The sequence below is a fragment of the Meriones unguiculatus genome, chromosome 1, assembly GCF_030254825.1.
Source record: "Meriones unguiculatus strain TT.TT164.6M chromosome 1, Bangor_MerUng_6.1, whole genome shotgun sequence".
NCBI classification, from domain to species: domain Eukaryota; kingdom Metazoa; phylum Chordata; class Mammalia; order Rodentia; family Muridae; genus Meriones; species Meriones unguiculatus.
In genome coordinates, this window is record NC_083349.1 from 158517012 (window position 1) to 158539956 (window position 22945).

At 38.7% G+C, this 22945-nt stretch overlaps 3 protein-coding genes across 3 annotated transcripts; 1 reads left to right on the forward strand and 2 right to left on the reverse strand.

Annotated features, from left to right (window-relative positions):
- Nucleotides 1-2808: 2808 nt before the first annotated feature.
- LOC110566668 (olfactory receptor 1M1) lies at nt 2809-3750 on the reverse strand. The gene has a single exon (XM_021664544.2). It carries the CDS (start codon nt 3748-3750, stop codon nt 2809-2811), a length of 942 nt encoding a protein of 313 aa, XP_021520219.1.
- Nucleotides 3751-13828: 10078 nt separating this feature from the next.
- On the reverse strand, nt 13829-14159 carry LOC110566670 (large ribosomal subunit protein eL38-like). The gene has a single exon (XM_060369835.1). It carries the CDS (start codon nt 14102-14104, stop codon nt 13892-13894), a length of 213 nt encoding a protein of 70 aa, XP_060225818.1. The 5' UTR covers nt 14105-14159; the 3' UTR covers nt 13829-13891.
- Nucleotides 14160-21689: 7530 nt separating this feature from the next.
- Nucleotides 21690-22652, forward strand: LOC110566669 (olfactory receptor 7G2-like). The gene has a single exon (XM_021664545.1). It carries the CDS (start codon nt 21690-21692, stop codon nt 22650-22652), a length of 963 nt encoding a protein of 320 aa, XP_021520220.1.
- The last annotated feature ends 293 nt before the right edge of the window (nt 22653-22945 follow it).

Here is a 22945-nt window from a genome sequence, read left to right on the forward strand (position 1 = left end):
GTCAGATGGAAGGGGAGGAGGACCTCCCTATCAGTGGACTTAAAGAGGGGCAGGGAGGAGATGAGGAGGGAGGGGGCAATTGGGAGGGAAAGAGGGAGGGAGCTACAGCTGGGATACAAAGTAAATAAACTGTAATTAATATAAAAATAAAAATTAAAAAATAAGTAATAGGAGAAAAAAATAATGGTCAGACCAAGAGTAGGCTAATGCCTCCACAGTCTATCTTGGTGCCAAGCTCAGAAGTATAGTGATTTTAAAGATAAAACACCCAAATACATCAGTGTTGGGGGGAATTACACCAGTGCGGGAATTAGAGCAGCCTTGTAATATTGGTCTTTTTGTGGATCTTAGCACTGTTTTCTAGATACTACATGACAATTATTTTTAACTCATGCATTCTCTGGTTATTTTAGTTTAATGTTTTAGTTTGTAAAAACATTAATTATTTTGATTAATTAATTCATCTGAACTATGGTCAGGGCCAGAGTCTATCTCAAAAGCATTGTCAAGGTAGATATGGCTACTGGAGGATGAAAGGCTGAGTTGTGTCCAGACAGACATGAAACAGAGTTAGGGCAAGACGGCATTTAGTGATTTCAAGAGGAAACTGCTGTACAGAAACACATTTGCATTCAATACAGAAGCTTGGTAATCTTAATAAAGGTCCATGTTACTGATTTTTATATTTCTTATCTTTTTTGTTGGTATTTTACACTTCTCTATTAATGTGTTCATGTGTGTGATTGATTATGATGATGATAATTGTGTGTGCATGTGTTTGTGCATGAATATCTATGTATTAGTAAGGGCACATGGATGCAGTGAGCACGTGAAGGTCAGAGAATAACTTTGAACATTGGTCCCCACCTCATACCTTGTTTGAGACCTGGTTCCTTGTTAAACTGCTGCATATCACAGGCTGGTTGGTCACTGAGCTTGTGGAGATTCTCCTGTCTCTTCCCCCCATCTTGCTAGATAAACTAGGATTACAGATGTGTACAACCATATCAGGTTTTTTCTGAGTTCTGGGAAATCCAAATACTAGTCCTCATGCTTGTGCAGTGTTTTTTGTTGTTGTTGTTGTTGTTGTTGTTGTTTGTTTGTTTTTGTTTTTTTTTCACCTAGCCACCCCACCCTAGTCATTATTTCTAGGTGAACTCTTTTTATTTTTTGTCATGCTAGAACTAGTCTCATCCATGTCTGTCCATATCTCTCTGTGTCTTACAGTGCCGGAGATCCAGCCCAAGGCATGGTGCATAGTGATCAAGCATGTCACTCATTGAACTATGCCTCCAGCACAACTCTAACTTATATCAAGATGCTGTGTTGATAAACTGACAAAACAGCAGGTTGCCTTCTAAATACCTGTTTATACCCATAGACAAAAATCTGCTCCCACCTTTGGTCATAGAAGAGTCTTCCTAAAAAGAACAGCACTGAATGAAGAAAGCCGTGGGGTTATGACTATAAACAGTCCAAGATGCCAAAAAAATAGGAATGTTTGTGTGCTTGGCATTAAACAGGACATTTATAGAGGCTTATGGAATACTGCAGAGCAGAGGTGGTGGTAAGCGTGTAAGATGTGGAGACTAAGGAGTGCTTCTGTGAACACCATTCTCTGGACCAGTAACAACTACTGAAATTATTAACCCACATGGAGCGGAGTTACATCCATTGGATGTACACACAAGACTGATCTTATCAATGGTAACTCACTGAAGGGAGAGGAACTAGAGAGGCTCAGCCTTTTATTTTAGAACTATTGGCTATTGATAGATGCTGAGAGAGGGGAATTAGTTGTTTTCAGTTGTGTACTTACTGCTGAACCCACCAGCTCTGATCCAATAGCCATACAGATGGCCTGGGGCTACAAAAATGGATATACATGAATATGTAAGAGAGATCTGTATACAGGAGTAGGACTGCACAGGGGTGTCAAGAAGAGAGATGAGAATAGTTGGTATATATTGTGGAAATGTATGAGACTATCTAAAAATAAATTTAATTAATAAAAAACATTGAATTGAATTAATGACTTATACAACATGATATTTCTGCAATGTTAAAGTCATCAGATGATACATTCCTCAGAAGATATAATTGTAAAGCAACACATGATTACATTTGCTGTTTGCCAAAGGATATTGAAGTTGGGAAAATCCAATTTGTAACAATAGTCTTATTTTTTGATGAGGACAATGTCACACATGGTTAGAATTATTTACTGGTCCTCATATCTTGGGAATCTTCTCGTTACTTTCTCTGTTGCTGTGAGAAAACACTCTGACCAAAACCAGCATATTGGAGGAAATGTTTTAATTTAGCTTAAAGGTTACCCTCGATCTTTGAAGGGCACCAAGGAAGAAACTCAGCAGAACCTTACAACCATGCAGGAACACTGTTGGCTTGCTGGAAGCCTCATTTTTATAGCACTTAGCTGGCTTCCTTACACAGCCCAGGATCGCAGGCCTGTGGATGGTACCAGGCATCATGGGCTAGGCCATCATACACCAATTAGCAATTAAGTTAACCCTCCACATCATACCCCCAAGCAATTGGACACAGGCAATTCTCCAATTGAGATCCCCTCTTCCCAGGGGATTCTATTCTAGGCTGTGTCAAACTGACAATAAAAAACAACTAGAATGAGACAATAATTAAAAGGTCACATAGAAACTGAAACTTGGCTTTCTGTAACTCAGAAGTTAAAGTGTTTACTCTTTCTTTACAAGTAATTCCAACTTTAGTTGAAGAACTCAGATCTTCAAATTCGGCTGTGCAGACATTTCACAATGTTCTGGCTGACGATCAGGGAGATGTGCTGATCTTTCGGTTGATGAACTTCCTTAGGGCTCCCTTCAAATCTCTGTTCCTCAGGCTATAGATAAAGGGGTTCAGCATGGGGGTGACTGCTGTGTACATCACAGCAGAAGCTTTCTCCTTCACAGCTGTGCGGACAGAGGAGGGACACAGGTAGACACCAATGGTGGTCCCATAGAAAAGGACTACCACAGAGAGGTGGGAGCTACAGGTAGAAAAGGCTTTCTTTCTGCCACCCGCAGAGGGGACCTTCATGATGGCCACAATGATTCGGGCATAGGAGGCCAGGATGCAGATGAAAGGTGTGGCTATCACCATTCCTGCTACAATGAGCACAAAGAGCCTGTTTACTGTTGTGTCTGTGCATGAAAGCCGGAGAAGCGGGGTGAGATCACAGAAGTAGTGTGGGAGCTCATTGTTTCCACAGAATACCAGACGGGCCATGAGGAGGATGTGGGTGAGGGAGATGAAACAGGAATACACCCATGGGCCACCGACCAGCAGCCCACAGAGACGTGGACTCATGATAGTAGAATAATGTAAAGGGTGACAAATGGCCACAAACCGGTCATAAGCCATCACAGCTATTAAGACACTGTCCATGATGCCAAAAAAATGGAAAAAGTACATCTGGGTAAGACAGCAAGAGTAAGAGATAGACTTGCTCCTGGTTTGAATGTTCACCAGCATCTTGGGGACAGTGTTGGTAGCCAGACATAAATCAACCAATGAGAGATTGGCCAGGAAGAAATACATAGGAGTGTGGAGGTGAGAGTCAGAGCTGATGGCCAGGATGATCAACAGGTTTCCCACAACTGTAATCACATACATGCAGAGGAACAGAGAAAAGAGGACAGGCTCATGTTCTGGCTTTTCTGAGAGTCCCAAGAGGATGAATTCAGTCGAACTGGTTTGGTTTTGTAGTTCCATGTGTTTAACTCTTTTGTAAGCATCAAAAACAGAAGTTAAGGAATAGTATGAAGATAGGTTTGGAAGGCAAGATACGTTAACTTCCCAGTTTGTGTCTGAGCTAATTACGGTGCCTTGAACTTTTGCTTACTGTTTATATTACCTCGCTCTTTGAAGTTTAAATTCAGAATCCCTGAATATTCCTCCATTTCACATACATATTGATAAAATGGTTAGTTCATAAATATTTTTTTACTTATTTTTTTATTTTTGAACTTAAAATACACCATTTTCCACATTTTTTTCTTCCTTAAAGTCTTCTTATTTATCTGCCTTCCCATCACCATTTTCTTAGATTCATGGCATCTGGCTTCTTCTTCTTTTTTTTTTTTAATTGCTCTTACACATATTTTAAAGAATATATTCCTAATGTATAAATACAATTTTCTCAGGCCATATAATGTTATTTTTATGTGTATAATTTCATGGCTAGAAACATCGTGAAAAAGAAATTGGAAAGATTTTTTTTTCTTTTTAATTGTGTGTGTGTGCTTGGGGTACAAGGTATAGGCATACATGTGGCATGCACATGATTGTGGCAGTCAAAGGAAGGCACTGAATGTTTTCATCTATGTTTTCCTCTATTCATTCTATCTCTCTCTCTCTTTCTTTCTCTCTCTCTCTCTTTGTTGAGACAGAGTGTCTTACTGACCATGCAGGTTGGCATTTCATCTATGTTGGCCTGTGAGTATGGTCCCAGAATCCTTCTGTCTCTACCCTTGACCTCTGGTGTACAGGTACATGAAGTCATGCCCGGCTTTCACGTGAGCACTGGGGACTTGAATTTCTGTTCTTTGCTTTCACAGCAAGTGTTCTTCCCCACTAAGCCATATTTCCAGACTTCATTCAGTAGAAAGAATTACTAAAGGATGAACTAGTGAAATCCAGAAAGAAGTGATAGCCAAGAATTAATGGTCAGCCAAGAAGTTTCTTTGTAGGTACAAATGTTATAAACAAAATACTGAGTTGTAAATGCTATGAAGGTGTTATGAAGGTGGAGTGAAATATGAGGTAACCAATAAATACATGAAAAAATGCTCACATCCATTAGATATCAGGGAAAAGTAAATCAAAGTTACAGTAAAATATTATTTTACCCTGATTATGTAGTTAAAGTATATACTATGTTTGAATAAAACTGTTAATACAAAACTCAATACTTTAAAAATAAATATGAACTGATAATTTTTTTAATTCTTTATTAATTTTTTTAATGGGCTGGTAAGATGATTCAGTGGGTAAAGGTACTTGATGTCAAGCCTGATAATCTGAATTTGGTCTTTAAGACCCACACGATGAAAGGAGAGAGCTAACTTCTTCAAGTTGTCCTCTGACCTCTATACATGTGCTGCTATATGTATGTTCTTTCTAAATACATAAATAAATATAAAACAAATTAAAAACTACTTATAAAAGATAAATGAAGAAAAATGAAAAGGTTGGCTATTATTAAACAAACAAGAAAATAACAAGACAAACAAACAGAAAAACAGGGAGATATGGCACACAGAATTTCAGCACTTTAGAGGTAAAGTTGACAGGGGGATAAAGAATTCAAGAAGCACTTTCCTGGCATAATGATTTCAAGGCCAACTCCTTAACCTGTCTCAAAATCTAAATCACATATCTTCATGTTTTGTCTTGCGGTTTCCTGTAAATTATGGAAACTCCTAAAATGAGGGCCTGAGTTTGGACACCCAGTACTCAGAAAAAAACTTTTCATGTGCTCAGCATATATAACCCTAGTGCTGGGACTACAGAGAAAAGAGGCTTCAATGAACTCACTGGTGTCAATCTAACTGAATCAGTGACCTCTAGATTCAATGACCCTGTTTCAAAAGAGTGAATAAGCCTTCCTGATCCATTATTCCTACTCGCACCTTCAAAATCACTTCATTTCTTCTTTCTTTTCTGTATAATACCTTTGGATTTCTTACTATTGTCCATTGAACAAAGTATATACATCTTATGTTAAAAAGCTCAGGACCATTAGCTGGCTCAGCCAGGAAAAGAGCTTGCATTGCAAGTCTGGTAACCTGCTTTCAGTTCCTGGAACCCACATAAAAAAGTAAGATGTAGTGGCTTGCACTGGTCATCTCAGCACTCTAAGATGAGACTTAGGGAAGAAACAGAAGTATTAGCTAGAAGGTCACAAATGCAATATAGTGGCAGAAACAAGGGAGTTCTTGCTCCAAAAGAAGCAAACAAACAGAAAACAAGGTGGACTTGTGAAAAGTTGTCCTCTCACCTCTGCACAAGCACCATGGTACATATCTGCCCCTTCTCATACATACATGCCCCAAAAATAAATCTTTAGAAAAATCCTTCTAGCTCTTTGTTAAAATTATGCTTTCAGCTAATTCTTACCCTACACACTTATGACAGTTGTAAATAGGCCAACTTTCACCCATCCCACTTATTACTAGCATTTTCTGTTTCTGGGTAGTGTGTGTGTGTGTGTGTGTGTGTGTGTGTGTGTGCGTGTGTGTGTGTGTGTGTGTGTGTGTGTGTTTGGAGGCCAGAAGTTGACAACGATAATGTATGACTCAATAGTTATTTCACATTATTTTTTGAGACAAAGTTTTTCACAGAACCTGGAGTTTACCATTTCAGCTAGACTAGCTACCATGCAAGGGCCCAGTATTCACCTCTTTCTGCACCAAGTTCTGGGGCTACAAGCATGAACTGCCATGTTTGGCTTTTACATGGGTGCTAGGAATCTGAACTAGTGTCTTCATGCTTTCACAGGAAGCACTTTACCCATTTAGCTATCTCCCTAACCCTGTTGTCCGCAAGTCAGAAGATTGAGACTTGAAGAAGAGGTAGGATATAAAAAATCTGTTACAGGTTTTTAGAGTGCAAGGTTGGTTTCCAAATTGAATTTTCCCTTGTCAAAGTCTCATAGCATTTTCATTGAGTTATAATACTTCCCTGTGGTCTCTGTCGCTGGCATTTCTTGATATCTTACTCCTGTGTTTTAAATTATCCTTCTATAGAATTCCCATCCCAAAACAGTTTTATTTTATTTTATTTTATTTTGTAGAGGAAGATATTGGAGGAAACAATATCTCACTATGTAAACCAAGCTTCTTCACCCAAGCTTCTTCACAATAATATTCCTGCCACACCTTGCCAAGGCATCACAAAAAGATCAAAGATAATTTCTTATTCTATGTTCTGACATTATATTAAGCATTTATGTCTGCGTGGGAAAGGAAATGAAATATTATTGGTAGGAATATAAGTTAGTGCAACTATTGTGGAATCCATATGGAGATTCCTTGAAAAATGGAAAATGAAATTTCAATATAATAGAGCTATACCACTTATAGGCATTTATCCCAAGTGAATACAAATAACAATATGTGCCTACCCATGTTTGTTATGACTATTCATATTAATCTTGTTGAGTTAACCTAGATAATCACTGATGAATGAATGGGTAAATAAAACAGTCTGTACAGGAAAAGGAGTCATACTCGTAATAAAAATACAAAACTATGTTACTGAAGGAAATGGATGGAATTGGAGATTATAACATTAACTACAATAATTAAGGTACTGGAAGAAAGACATCTTTTTTTGGTCTTACAATACTTTACAGAACACACAAAAGTAGAAGGCACACTATTAGAGATGTGGAGGAGAAGAGGAGGAGAACAGAATAAGAAAGAATAAAACAGTGGGTGAATATAATCAAAGCATTATAAGTATGAATACAAATATCTTTGCACACAGTTTTTGCTGCATTGACATTGAAAACATACTACTCTATAGTGTAATAATTCAAGTAAAAGAGATGGAATTTTTTTATATCCCAAGACAAGCTAAAGAATATCATTTGATGAAATTCATAACTGATAAAAAGAACTGAATTACTGTACCTTTCTTTCTAAGACAACTAAGAGTTTGTCTATCCACTCTTTCACACCTTATTCTTCTAGAGCTGAGGGGACACCCTCAGGAATGGGAGGACTCGTGGATACCCTTAGTCTTTTAGTCTTTTCACTGATTCTATCTACTCTCAAAGAAGCACTGTTCTGATCCCATCTGGATCACAGGACTTTGTGTAAGGCCTCTCAAAATTTAAAAGGTTACAAATATTTTAAAATTTATTTTGTATGTGTGTGGGTGCATGTATGACATGGTGTGAGGGAGCATGCTAGAGGATGGCCTGGAGGAGTTGGTTCTCTCCTTTCACTCTTTAGGTTTTGGGGATAGAACTTAAATTGTTAGGCTTGGTTGCAAGGATCCTTCACGCTGAGTCTTCTCACTACCCTCAACTTCCCTTGATCTCCAGGGATTTTCAGAGAATCAACAGGAGAATAACTCAAGTTCTGTTGACCGAACAGTTCTGGGAATCCTTCTGTTCTCTGGCAAGAGGTAGGTGGATCCAGAAGAAATGACTAGGATCCTATGTACCAGTCAGACTTGGATAATATACTCAGCGGCAGAAATGACAAGAGAGGTACCATCTCAGCAAAGTAGAAGGAAAGAACCAACTTGCAAAGTTGTCCAAGTACTCATTCCATGGCACAGGTGCACATGTGAGCAAACACATACACACATGCAACTTGCTGAATAATGATAAACTGGTTATTATTTATATCAATTTAAAGTAAAATAATAAATAAAATATTTGACAAAAAGCTGAAAAAAATCATAGTTTTTAAAAACTGTTTTAAACTTTGTAAAAGTGTATATTTTAGCACTCATGACACCATAAATCCTATTTTTCATCAACGTTATCAGAAGATGGCCTATTCTCATATTTTTCTCTCTTTTTCTCCATCCCAGACACCTCTATCACTTACTTGGTTATTTTTCTTCTTTGGGACATCATCACTCAGGCATTCTTTATGATAACTGAGGGGATATTTTTCTTTCTGAAGGTAAATGAAGAAGTTAATTTTGCTTCCTGGAAAGTCTTCTTTGGGCCAGAAGGATTCTGCACAGTGCTCCTGTAGGTATCCTTCTGGCCCAAAGAACAAATGAAGCCAAGATACAGGATAAATTATAAGAACTGAGGAAATATTTGCAGTTTCATTAAGAAGTTAATTCCCAAGACTTCTTGTTAGGCAAATTGTCCAATTTCATCTTTATTCCCTGAATAGTTCAATTTCCTGTGGGGCCGCACATGGTTTTAAGAAACCTACGTGGACCATTTTAAGTGTTCAGGAGCTAAACGATGGGGAAACAATAGCTTTTGCTTTGCTTGTTCTTTACACTCTCTCATTTGTGAACAAGCTCATTAACTTCCAAACCATTTTAAAAATCTTATTGACAGGTCACTTTTGGTCTGCTTCAAATCAGCCTACTCATCTACACTTCCTATGTCTTTCTTCAGGGTGTAGCATAATGTATCTCCTGGACCCCCCTTCAACTTCTCTACAACCCACCAACTTAAGCCTTTGTCCCACACCAAGTGTGTGGGGCTGGTCTGACTACCCCCACCTGGTGCTTCAGCCAACCTCTAGATTTCTGCCACTGATTTTCCTACCTGCCATCACTCCCAGGTCCTACATCACTCCCATTCTACCCTCCTTGGAACCACCACAAGCAGCAATATTTCCCACACTTTTCTCCAGAGTCTATCCAGGCAACTCTGTCACATATCCTGTGTCCTGACTGGTCTGGCTTCTCTTGCCTGCACCATAAATGATCCCCAAGCTTCTGTCAGGACACTCTCTTCCTATTTCCAAAATCAGACCCCTCTCATATCACATACTCAACTTCGCCACGCAGCCAGGTCCACCCCAAAGTTCACGCTTGGACCAGAAAACTGTATACCAGTCCGGTTTCCTATGTCTGCCCGATTCCACTCCAACCTCTAGCCTCAAAGTACCCCCACATCTTCTCTTCTGCCCCAAACTTCTCTGTGCACAACAAACTTAGAAATAAAAGTGCACATGCCAAGATCTCATGCAAAAAAAAAAATCGTGATGATGAAAGAGCAAGGCAGTATCTTTTTTCCAAGCCCTGTCAGTTCTGTAGAAATGTTTGCCAATGAGAATTGCCTCTATGAACCACAAAACACAGAATTTTTTAAAAATACAAGTTTCATCAAAGATCTCAAGGAACTTATATAAGACACAAAGAACCATCTTAGTGAGATTAAGGAGAAAGAGCTTAAGGAGACTAAATGCCTGAGAAGTGCCCAGGAAAACACATACATGAAGCTGATGGAAATGAAATTTACAATCCAGGACTTGATAATGGGATTCAATAAGTATATAGAAATATTAAAGAGGACTCAAACAGAAATGAAGATGGAACTGAAAAAAACACAGTCACCCAACTAGAAAACTCAAGAACACATCAAGCAGTATAAAGAATATCAGGACTCCCCTCTGGCAGACACCCCTGGCCCAACAATATGCCATGCCTGCCAGAAGATCGAGCCATGCCTGCCTGAAGACTAAGTAGGATACCTATCGGCAGATCTCCTCCACTCTCTCAGTGCCCCTCCCCCCAAAACCTATTCCCAATCTGCCTCCCCTCATCATCACCACATCTCAGTCCCAAAGTGGGTGGAGACGTTCAGGTGGCCACTCCACCACCAGAACTATAGGTAGGCTGCCTGCCTACAGACCTTCTCCACTCTCTTGGAGAAGAGACCTTCTCCACTCTCCAACACTATCCGCAACTCATCCTCCTCTCCTTGTCTCTGTGTCCCAGCTTCCAGTTTCTCAGTTCTACAAGAGACCATACCTGACACTAAAAGTGGCAGCCCCTAACTCAGGTGGATACCCCCTGCTCAACCACAGACCACACAGGCCAGATGACCAGAGAGAAAATAGAAACCAGGGAACAAAACACCCATTCAGTAAAGACAAATCTAGTATCTAGACCTACCATCACCCCAAATCCAGAGGCATAGATGGCAGTATAAGAATGCAATCAACACCACCAGAGCCCAGCTCATCTACTACAAGCCCACAAAATTCCAACACAGCTGAAGCACAAGAAAAAGACCTTAAAACCAACCTTTGAGTTTATCTTGTATCCAGCCAACTTGCTGAAAGTGTTTACCAGCTATAATAGGTCACTGGGGGTTATTTCTAGGGTCCCTTACATATACTATCATATCATCTGTAAATAGCAATACTTTGACTTCTTTCTTTCCAGTTTGTCTCTCCTTGATATCCTTCAGTTGTCTTATTGCGCTAGCTAAAATTTCAAGTACTATACTGAATATATATGAAGATGTTGGGCAGCCTTGTCTTGTTCCTGATTTTAGTGGCACTGCTTTGAAATTCTCTCCATTTATTTGATGTTGGCTATAAGCTTTCTGTAAGTTGCCTTTATTATGTTCAGGCATATCCCTGTATCCCTAATCTACAGGATTTTTATCATAAAGGAGTGTCAGATTTTAGTCAAAGGCTTTTCCAGCATCTAATTGGGTGATTATGTCTTTTTTCTTACAGATTATTTATATAATAAATTATATTTACAGGTTTGTTTTTTTTTATGTTGAACCTTCCATGCATTTCTGGGATGGTTCTTACTTGACCATGGGTACATAATCGTTTTGATATTTTCCTGGATTTGGGTTGTGAGTATTTTATTGAGCATTATTGCATCTATGCTCATAAGGGAAATTGGCCTGTCATTCTCTTACCTTGTTGAGTCTTTATGAGGTTTCAGTATCATGGTAACCATGGCCTCATAAACTGAATTAGACAATATTCTTTCCGTTTCTATTTTGTGAAATAATTTGTGTATTGTTAGCATTAACTCTTCTTTGAAAGTCTCATAGCATTCTGCATTAATACAGTTGGTGCTGGGCTTTTGGGGTGAGGAGGAGACATTTAATGACTGCTTCTATTTCCTTAGAGGTTATAGGTCTATTTAAATTGTCTGATCTTGATTTAACTTTAGTAAGTGGTACCTATATAGAAAATTTCCCATTTCTTTCAGATTTTCTCATTTTGTAGAGTACAGGTTTTTAAAGTATATCCTTATGGTTCCCTGCGTTTCCTTGGTATTTGCTCTTATGTCCCCCTTTTCATTTCTGATTTTATTAATTTGGATAAAGGTTTATCTTGTTGTTGATTTTCTCCAATAACCAGGTTTTCTTTCATTGATTCTGTGCATGGTTGTTTCATTTCTATTTTATGGATTTCAGCCCTGAGTTTACTGTCTACTCCTTTTGGATATGTTTGCTTTGTTTTTTTCTAGAGCTTTCAGGTGTGCTGTTAAACTGTTAGTATGAATGTTGGTGACTGTTTTGGTGCTATGTATACAAATGCTGAATTCTGAGACTTAACATCTGGGTACAGTCCTGATGAGAGCATTCTTGGGTACACCTGTGTTTTTTATGTAAACTTTACTCCCCAATTATCTCTGATTGGTTAATAAAAAAAAAAAAGGCCGGACAGCTTTTAACTAGGCAGAAGAGAAGTAACTGGGCTTGGGGTCTCATGTAGGGAAAAAGAAAAAGAGGAGAAGGTGAAGGAAGGTGAAAGATGGATAGAAAGAATATGGCCTGATGAAGCTTATCTAGCCCACACAGAATAAATATTAAAAAATAACTTGGGAATTGTGGCTGGGAGGTAGCCAGACTAACATAAAAAATTATATCGTACCTGCCCAATCATTGTGCTAAAGCTTGTTAAATAAATCAATTGGTCTGTCTCCATTATTTGGGAGCTAGCTGGGTTAGAAAAATCTATGAATTAATACAGTTTCTATTACATGTGAGAGCTTACTAATTTTTTTTTATGAAGGCATTCAGCGCTATGAACTTTTCTCTTAACTCTGCTTTCACTGAGTTCTTAAAGTTTGGGTATGTTATGCCCTCATTTTCACTGAATTATAGAAAGTACTTAATTTCTTTCTTCATTTTCTCCCTGACCCAGTGGTCACTGAGTAGAGAGTTGTTCAGTTTCCATGAGTTTGTAGGCTTTCTGTTGTTTCTGTTGCTGAGGTCCAGCTCTAATCTATGGTGGTCCGATAAGATACAATAGGTTTAGTTTTCTTGTATCTGTTGAGGCTTGCTTTGTGACGGAGATATAGCCAATTTTAGAGACGGTTCTGTGAGTTCCTGAGAAGGTTGTTCTTTTGTGTTTGGGTGAAACATTCTGTAGATAGGTCCACTTGAGTCCATTTGAGTCATAACATTTGTTAGTTTCATTATTTCTCTGTTTAGTTTCTGTCTGAATGATCTGTCCATTGGTGAGAATGGGGTGTTGATGTTTTACACTACTAGTGTGTGGGGTTCAATGTGTGATTTAAGCTTTAATAATGCTTCTTTTATGAATGTTGGTGATTTTGCATTTGGGGAATAGATATTCAGAATTGAGACATCATCTTGGTAAAAATTTCCTTTGATTATTATAAGGTGTCCTTCCCCATCTTTTTTGATTATTTTTTTGTTGGAAGTCTATTTTGTCAGGTATTAGAGTATACACCAACTTGCTCTTGGGTCAATTTGTTTGAAAAATACTTTTCCAGCCATTTACTCTGAGATGATGTCTATCTTTAATGTTGAGGTGTGTTTCTTGTATATAGCAGAATGATGGATCCTGTTCTCACATCAATTCTGTTATTCTGTGTCTTTTTATTGGAGAATTGAGTCTATTGATGTTGAGAGATATTACTGACCATTGATTGTTAATTCATCTTGCTTTGTTGGTGGTGGTGGTGAGGATGGTAGTGGTGTGTATGTGTGTGTGTTTGTGGGAGGGGGCATGTGCTCATCCCTTCTGTTAGTTTTGCTGGCATGGAATTATTTATTTCTTGTGTTTTCTTGGGTCTAGTTAACCTCCTTGCATTGGAGTTTTCCTTTTAATATCTTCTGTAGGGCTAGATTTTTTTAATAGATATTAAGTTTGTTTTTTCCCCTTGGGATATTGTTGGAGTATCTTGTCTTCTTCATATTTGGTGATTGAAATTTTTGCTGGATATAGTAGCCTGTGCTGACATCTGTGGTCACTTATAGTCTGCAAGATTGCTGTCTAGGCCCTTCTGGCTTTTAGAGTCTCTGTTGAGAATTTGGGTGTAAGTCTGCTTTTGTTTGTTACTTGGCCATTTTCTTTTGTGGCTTTTTTTTTTTTTTTTTTACTTTCCAGAATTTTTAATAGTTAAATGCAGGACTGGTTCATTTCAGCTCCTTCACTGCCAAACCAGGGGGTAGGGACTGCTTCAGCTTCTCTGCCTTCTCCTTGTCTGTGATAACCAGGGTGTAAAGGTACCTGCTGCAGCGAACCTTGAACTTCACATTATCCTTGTTCTTCTTGATCTTCACAGATTTGGCATCCTTCCGCTGGGCTGTGAGCAGAAAGTCCTTTATTTCCTCAATTTTCCGAGGCATGGTGACGGGCTCGGCGCTGGCGACCGCACAGCGATAAGAACCGAAGAGAACGGAAAAAGCCTTTTGTGGCTTTTAATATTCTTTTTTGTTGTTGTTCTGTACATTTAGTGTTCTGATTATTATGTGGCAGGGTCTTTTTTTCTGGTCAATTTACTTGGTGTTCTGTAAACTTTGAGTGTATTTATAAGCATCTGTTTCTTTAGGTTAGGAAATTTTCTTCTATGATTTGGTTGAAAATAATTTCCAGGCCTTTGAACCGAGAATCTTGTTCTAGTTCTATTATTTTTAGATTTGTTCTTTTCATAGGGAACTATATTTCCTGGATGTTTTGTGTCAGGGACTTTTTAGAGTTAACAAGATTTAACATTTTGTTTGAGCAATGTATTAATTTTCCCTATTGTATCTTGCCTGAGATTTTCTCTTTCATCTCTTGTATTCTGTTGTGATGCTTGTGTTTGTTGTTTCTGTTTGTTTACCTAGAGTTTCCATCGGCAGGATTTTCTAGTTTTTAGTTTCTTTATTGCTTCTATTTCCATTTTCAGGTCTTGAACAGTTTTATTCATTTCCTTTACCCATTTGTTTTTATTTTCCTGTATTTCTTTAAGGGATTTATTAATTTCTTCCTTAAAGGTCTCCATCATCTTCATAAGATTGGATTTAAGATAATTTTCTTGTGTTTTAGCTGTGCTGGAATGTCCAGGGCTTGGTCTTGTAGGATGGCTGGGCTCTGGTGGTGCCAAATTGCCCTGGCTGTTATTAATTATGGTCTTACGCTGGTCTTTAGTCATATAGGTTTGGGTTTATTATAGGCTTAGGTGCTGATTTCTGAGTTTATCTTTCTTAGGTGGATTTTTTCCCCTTAATTTCTGTTTCTTTTCTGGTATTCTTGCCTGAGTGGACTGCAGTTCTGGTGACCAATGAATGAGTCTTCAGATTCAGGACGGTGTCTTTGTTGAAGTTCTGTGATTGGCTTGACATCTGCAATTTTTGGTGCCAATGTTGTCTCTAAGGTTCCAAATTCCTGTGAGTCCTCTGGGGTTCTATGTACCTGCTTGGTCTTTGGAGTTTGTAGTACTTCATGGCCTCTAGTAAAGCAGAAGTTTTCTGCTCAAATAATGGGGTGAAACATGGGGACCAGGGAAGAGGTAAAGTTTGGACTAGTTGGGTTGGCTTTTAGGGGAGTTAGTGGGGAGAGAGAAGTGTCTTACCTGGTGTCCCTAGTCCTGACATGGCTTCTGGGAAAGCAGACAGAATTGTAAACTGGAATACAGAAGTCAGGGAAAGTGGTACATTTGGGGGCTGCAGGGAGATTTAAGAAATGTTAAGGTATGATGGGTGGTATCCATAGAACTAGCATGGCCTCTGGGAAAGCAAAAGTTTTCTGCCGAAGTTGTGGGTCAAAATATGGAACCAATTTCTTTAAGGGATTTATTTATTTCCTCTTTATGGACCTCTACCATCTATAAATAGTTGGATTTAAGGTCTTTTTCTTGTGGCTCAGTTATGTTAGAATATTCGGGGCTTCCTGAGTCAGGATAGATGGGCTCTTGTGGTGACATATTGTCTTGGTTGTTATTTATTGTCTTCTTATGCTGGCATATAGGGATTTGGGTCTTGTGTGATTACAGGTGTAAGTACTAGTTTCTGATCTGTCTTTTCTGGGTGATTATTTTGTTTCTTGGTTTCTGTTTCCTCCCTTTCCAGAGTGTTAGTTGTGTGTCACTTGTTTTCTGGCCTGATAGACCGGTGTGTTCATGGAGAAGTGTTAGTGTTGGAAGCTGGAAAAGGGAGAAATGGACTGCGGTTAAATAGGGGATGCCTGCCTGAGTTGAGGGGATGGGAAAGAGCAGAGTGGGGAGCAGGAGGCAAAGTAGCGATGGCCTGTGAGATCTACAGGAGGTGTCGTGTAAGGAAAGAAAAGACCTCAGCTGGGGTTCTATTATAGTTCTAGAAGAAACCATGAAGATTGGGCCTGGGGTAACAGAGAGAATGGCCAATGTCTGTGGGCAACCTACCTGTTCTTCCCACAATCAGAAAATATTGTATTAAAACATTTATTTTTCCCCAAATAATGTTGCTGAATTTTTTATTATTATAAACAAATGAAATTTTTCAAATACTACTGGTATCTAGAGTATTACACAGACTTAAGATGATTCATTATATTTGGATCTGTAGTGCAGATGTGATTATTGATGACCTATACCTAGAGATCATCAAATTTCTTGTATTTAGGAGCATAATTGTCCTTTCTTATTTACATACTATCTTATATTTTTCCTTTTTACCTTATATTTTGCCTGTTTACCTCTTTCCTGTCCACCCATGCCCCTCCCGTCCACTGAGAGGTCCTCCTCTACTTCCTTCTGATCCTAGTCTATCAGGTCTCATCAGGAGTGGTTGCATTGTCTTCCTCTGTGGCCTGGTAAGGCTACTCCCCCATCGAGGGGGGGGGTGATCAAAGAGCAGGTCAGAGACAGTCCTGTTCCCATTAGTATGGAACCCACTTGGACACTGAACTGCCATGGGCTCCATCTGTGCAGGGTTTCTATGTTATTTCCATGAATGGTCCTTGGTTGGAGTATCAGTCTCAGAAAAGACCCCTGTGTCCAGGTTTTGGTTCTGTTGCTCTCCTTGTGGAGCTCCTGTCCTCTCCAGGTCTTACTATTTCCCATTTCTTTCCTAAGATTCCCTGCACTCTGCCCAAAGGTTGGCCATAAGTCTCTGCATCTGCTTTGATACCCTGCATGGTAGAGCCTTTCAGAGAGCCTCTGTGGCAGGCTCCTGTCCTGTTTTCTCCTTCTTCTGATGTCCATCCTCTTTGCCTTTCTGAATGGGGATTGAGCATTTTAGCCAGAGTCCTTCTTGATTTCTCTAGTTGTACAAATTTTACTAGGTTAATCCTATATTGTATGTCTAATTATGAATGAGTATATACCCTGTGTGTCTTTCTGCTTCTGGGAAACCTCACTCAGGATGATCTTTTCCAGTTCCTACCATTTACCTACAAATTTCATGATTTCCTTGTTTTTTATTGCTGAGTAATATTCCATTGTGTAGATGTACCACAATGTCTTTATCCATTCGTCACTTGAGGGGCATCTAGGTTGTTTCCAGCTTCTGGCTATTATGAATAAAGCTGCTACAAACATGGTTGAGCAAATGTCCTTATTTTATACTTGAGCATCTTTTGAATATATTTCTAGGAGTGGTATAGCTGGATCTTGAGGTAGCATATTCCTAATTGTCTAAGAAAGCACCAGATTGATTTCCAGAGTGGTTGTACAAGTTTACATTCCCACCAGCAGTGGAGGAGGGTTCCCCTTTTTCCACAACCTCTCCAGCATGTGTTGTCACTTAAGTTTTTTATCTTAACCATTCTGATGGGTGTAAGGTGAAATCTCAGGGTAGTTTTGATTTGCATTTCTCTGATGACTAAGGATGTTGAGCATTTCTTTAAGTGTTTTTCAGCCATTCAATATTCCTCTATTGAGAATTCTCTGTTTAGCTCTGTACCCCACTTTTAAATTGGATTACTTGCTTTGTTGTTGTTTAAGTTCTTGAGTTCTTTATATATTCTGGATATTAGCCCTCTGTAAGATATAGGATGGGTGAAGATCCTTTCCCAATCTGTAGGCAATCATTTTGTTCTGATGACAGTGTCCTTTGCTTTAGAGAAGCTTTTCAGTTTCATGAGTTTACATTTATTGATCATTGCTCTTAGAGCCTATGCTGTTGGTGTTCTAAGTTCAGGAAGATGTCTCCTGTGCCAATGAGATTCTCTCCATGAACTTGTTGAAGATCTAGTCTATGCCATTGACTTGGGATTATTTCCACTCATCTATTTCTACAATTTGAAGGTTTGATCTTTTCATAATGTCACATCTTTTCTCTGTGTTCTTTTTCTGGGTTTAATTTTTTTATATATTTGTTGCTTTTATTGTCTATAACATCTCCTTTATCTTCAAGCCCTTATATTATATCTTCCAATTGGTTCATTCTGCTTTTAAAGCTTTCTATTGAGTTCTCTAGTTGTTTTTTGGGGGGTTTCAATTATATTTTATTTCAGCTTGAAATCTCTTCTATGTTTCTTGTTGAATTTCATGATCAAATTTTAGGTGGCATTAAAAATGTTTGTGTTTGTGTTCTATTGGGGATCACTCAGGCATTTATTGTTTTTAAGTTCATTCTCTTAAAGTTGATTGAAGTATTCATTTGGGTCTTCTTTAAACTTTAATTTTTTGATGACATTTAGGACTGGTGATTTAAATTCTGTTTACTAAGGTTCATTTCTGTAATGCTTATTAGTGAACACTTTCATAGGACTGTTAGATTTTAAAGGAGAGATACTGGTGGAACCCACATGGAAACTGAGCTGCCCATGGGCTACATCTGAGCAGGGGGGTCTAGATCCTCTCCACACATGATCCTTGCTGAATACATCAGTCTGTAGGACCCCACAGGCCCAGAGTTTTTGGCTCTGTTGGTCTCCTTGTGGAGTTCCTATCCCCTTCAGGTCTTTCTATGTCCCTCTTATTCATAAGATTCCCTTCACTCTGCCCAAGGTTTAGTCATGAATTTGTTTCAATACCCAGCTGGGTAGAATCTTTCAGAGGCCCTCTGTGGAAGGCTCCTATCCTGTCACTCAACTATATTCATAGCAACTTAAGTCATAATAGCTAAAATCTGTAAACAACCTAGATGTCCCTCATCTGAGGAATGGATACAGAAATTATGGTACATATACACAATGGAATACTACACAGTCATAAAACCCAGAAATCTTGAAATTTGCAGGCAAATGGATGGAACAGAAAAGATCATCCTGAGTGAGGTAACTCAAAAGCAGAAAGACACACAATATACTCACTTATAAGTGGATATTAGCCATATATAGAGGATAAACATACTAAATTTATTGTCATAAAGAAGCTAAATAACATGGAGAACCCTAGGGAAGATACTTAATCCTCATTCAGAAGGGCAAACAGGATATCAGAAGTGGCAGAAGACAGGGAACAGGGCAGGACCTACCCGTAGAAGGCCTCTGAAAGAATCTACCCAGCAGAGTATTGAAGGAGATGCTGATACTCATAGTAAGATATATTTTCATGCTTGAAACTTACACCACACTTCCTGACAGAGGTTCTCTTTGTCTCTCAAAAAGAATATTGAAATTTATTGGCAAAGTTTCATTTTCATTTATTGGCAAAGTTTTTGTTACATGTTTTATTGTTGTTGTAATCCTTATGCTGCAGCCTCTTGTTGTGTTTACAGGAGTGTGTCTCTGAATGAGCTTGTGGTCTATGTCTGAATACAAAGGCCTTATTAGGAGTTAGCTGAAACAATGGGGGCAACTAGCATGTGTACTCTAGGCCTGGAGTATCAAGGAATCCAGTGTGAGGAGCTCTTCTAGTCTATATGGTAGTTTTTAAGGACTTGCCCTCCTGGGAGAAGAATGATAGAAAAAAATCACTTCTCTAATGAGCAGCTTTGATTATTGAACCCACTGAGATGACATAATACACAGTTCAGGCTGTGACCTAACTTAATATACCTGCCCCTTTCAAGAATCAATCCCAGATCTCCCTCACTCTTATAAGCTGTCTGAATTTTCTGAGACAAATCATCCATTATCAACATCCTGGTAAGATATCAACATTGTTCCTCTTGAAGCCAAGCATATAACAGTATCTTAGAAAATGCTGTGGCAATCAGAATTTTACTTGATTTTTCTTGAATTCTTTATGTGAAGCAATGAGATAAGGCTTCACTAGATGATTAGGAGCAAAACACCCCAAACTCTCATACTGCTCCTCTCAGCAGTTTGCCATTATGCATCTGCCCTGTTATCTTACTGGCTCTCACTGAGCTTCCCTATTAATCTCACCAAGAACAAGTTCCGTTTCTTTTTGAGCAGAGATCTGGCCCTTCTCAACAACGGTGACTCTTATATGGAGCTTCTCACAAAGATACAACAAATACTTATTCCAGACAGGGACACTACAATAGACAAAATTAATGATGCCAATAAAGCCTAACTTGGTCAACCAGTGAGTTTATTTGGATTATTTAAGTAAGTAAAGAGGAGAAGTTACTTATAAAATAGGAAGACCCATATGCAGCTGTATTACCAAAAATCTCCTCTCTGCACTGATGATAACTCAAGAAATCTGCAACCCTGGCAGGGCTCTCTGTATGGCTTGAAGTCTCCACAGACTGTAAAGTCAATCACTTACGGCAACCTCATCTTCCTTTAGCAGCTCTGTTAACACTGTCTCCTCCCGTAGAGAAATTTGAGTTTCATGACCCCGTCCTTCCTTCCTGGAGAGAGTGTTACAATTTAGAAGATATGATATGAACATATAAGAGACTGTTAAAACTTGTCCAGATTGCATTATTTGTGTATTTCTCTCTGTCTTTTTCTCTCTGTCTCTGTCGCTCTCTCTCATTCTCTCTCTCTCTCTCTCTCTCTCTCTCTCTCTCTCTCTCTCTCTGTGTGTGTGTGTGTGTGTGTGTGTGTGTATAAATGTGCACATGAATGTGAAAGTCAAACATCAATATCAGGTATTTTCTTTAGGAGACACCTACTTTTTGAAAATATTGCTTTATGATTTATGTTTATATAATTGTGTGTATACCAGTGTTTCTCTGTGTGGGAGGGTGCATATAGGCACATTTAAATGTCCTTATAGATGAGACATATTGCAGTTGGAGTTACAACCTGTTGTAAACCAACTAGCATGAGTGCTGACAACTAAACTTTGATCCTCTGCCAAGAAAATGTGGTCTCTTAACCTTTAGACTGTCTCTCCAGTCCCTTTGCTTTGTTTTTTGAAACAAAAGTTTCTTGCAGGCCTGGTACTTACTAATTTCGCTGAACTGGCTGGTAAGTAGGATGGCAGGATCTTCCTGTCTTTGTTTATTACTAACATTACATATATATAAAATATAGATTCTTAGTGTCAAACTTTGGTCCTTATGTTGGCAAGGCAAGCATTTGCCAACTGAAATGAGACATTTTTCCATTACCTACTAATCTTTTCCCACATTTGTGTGGGTGGGTGTCTGACGCACATTTGTGTGAACATAAAAGACAATATATGTAGAAGTTTGATGTTGGTGCCAAGAACGATCCTTAATGATTCTCCACATTATTCAATGAGGCAAAATTCTCAGTAAAACCCAAAGCTCATCATATGGCTAGTCTCTGTAGCCAGCTGGCTCTGGGGAATTCCCTGTCTTATCTTTCTATGCTGGAATAACAGATGGGCTTATGTGCCCAGATGGCACTTCTGTGAATTCTGATGGTTTGATTGGTGGTCCCTATGCTTTTGTGGCAGTACTTACCCAAATAAACCATCTTTGTATCCCCCATTTAATTATATTTTATACTCATGTTGAGCTAAAGATTTGTGAACTATAATAAATGTTACAGACTAGAGAATGGGAAGCTTAAAGTAAGAAATTATTTTTTTTCATGGTTCTGGAGGTTAAAAGCAAAAATCAAGATGTTCATAGGGGCGGTTATCTGGTGATATTGTGATATTGCTGCTGTTCATGTAGTTTGTTATCTTTTCGACCTATGTTTTTTAACAGATTCACCATGAACATGAAATCTATAAACCAAACAATTGTATCAGGATTCATTCTCCTGGGACTCACAGATGATACAGAGCTGCAACTCGTCATCTTCAGTATATTTCTTTCCATGTACCTTGTCACAATAATAGGAAACCTACTGATCATTCTGGCTGCCAGATTTGATTTCCATCTCCACACTCCCATGTACTTCTTTCTTTCTGGTCTTTCCTTTAATGACATGTTTTTAGTCACATGCACAATTCCAAAGATGCTGGTAAATATACAAACACAAGACCAGAACATCACTTATGCAGGATGCATGACTCAGGTGTGCTTTGTCTTAATGTCTGTTGGCATGGAGAATTGTCTTCTTGCAGTAATGGCCTATGATCGCTATGTTGCTATCTGCCATCCACTTAGGTATAGGACCATTATGAACCCCTGCCTATGTACCCTAATGATAGCATTTTCTCTGGTGGGGAGCATGATAAACGCCCTGGTGAATGGTTTGATGGTATTACATCTATCCTTCTGCACAGAGCTGGTGATCCCACATTTCTTCTGTGAATTTACACAGATTACTAAACTTGCCTGTTCTAACACTCTTATTGACAACATACTTATATATATTTCATCTTGCATATTTGGTGGTGTGCCCCTCTCTGGCATTATTTTGTCTTATAGTCAAATTGCATCCACTGTCTTGAGAATGTCGTCACCAGAAGGAAGATATAAAGCCTTTTCCACCTGTAGGTCTCACCTGTCAGTGGTTTTCTTATTTTATGGAACAGGTTTTGGGGTCTACATTAGCTCAACAGTTACAGAATCATCCAGGAAAACTGCTGTAGCTTCAGTGCTGTACTCTGTAGTCCCTCAGATGATGAATCCCTTTATCTATAGTCTGAGGAACAGAAATATGAAGGAAGCCATAAAGAAATTCATCAGTAGAATACTATTCCTCTAAGATGCATCATTTTCTTTTGGCTAGAATTTGTAGAGTTAGTCAAGGAAGGAATGATAATTCTTCCTCAGCCATAACATCAAATTCTTCTGAGCTACATACTTCTAAATGTTGGAGTAATGAAATGACTTGGCACTTTCTGGGAATCTGATGGAAACAAATATGACAGTGTTGATGCTAATATTTCAGAGTGGTGGTTCTCAAAACGCACTTCTCAAAAAGCCTCTATTTCTTGGATGAGTACTCGTGTCTGCAGCAAACACAGCTGAACTTTCCTGACCTTGGAAGTTGGTACC

What these genes read in the sequence shown, in the direction of transcription:
- LOC110566669 (XM_021664545.1), top strand. Translation starts at nt 21,690, where the DNA reads ATGTTTTTTAACAGATTCACCATGAACATGAAATCTATAAACCAAACA.
- LOC110566668 (XM_021664544.2), bottom strand. Translation starts at nt 3,750, where the DNA reads ATGGAACTACAAAACCAAACCAGTTCGACTGAATTCATCCTCTTGGGA.
- LOC110566670 (XM_060369835.1), bottom strand. Translation starts at nt 14,104, where the DNA reads ATGCCTCGGAAAATTGAGGAAATAAAGGACTTTCTGCTCACAGCCCAG.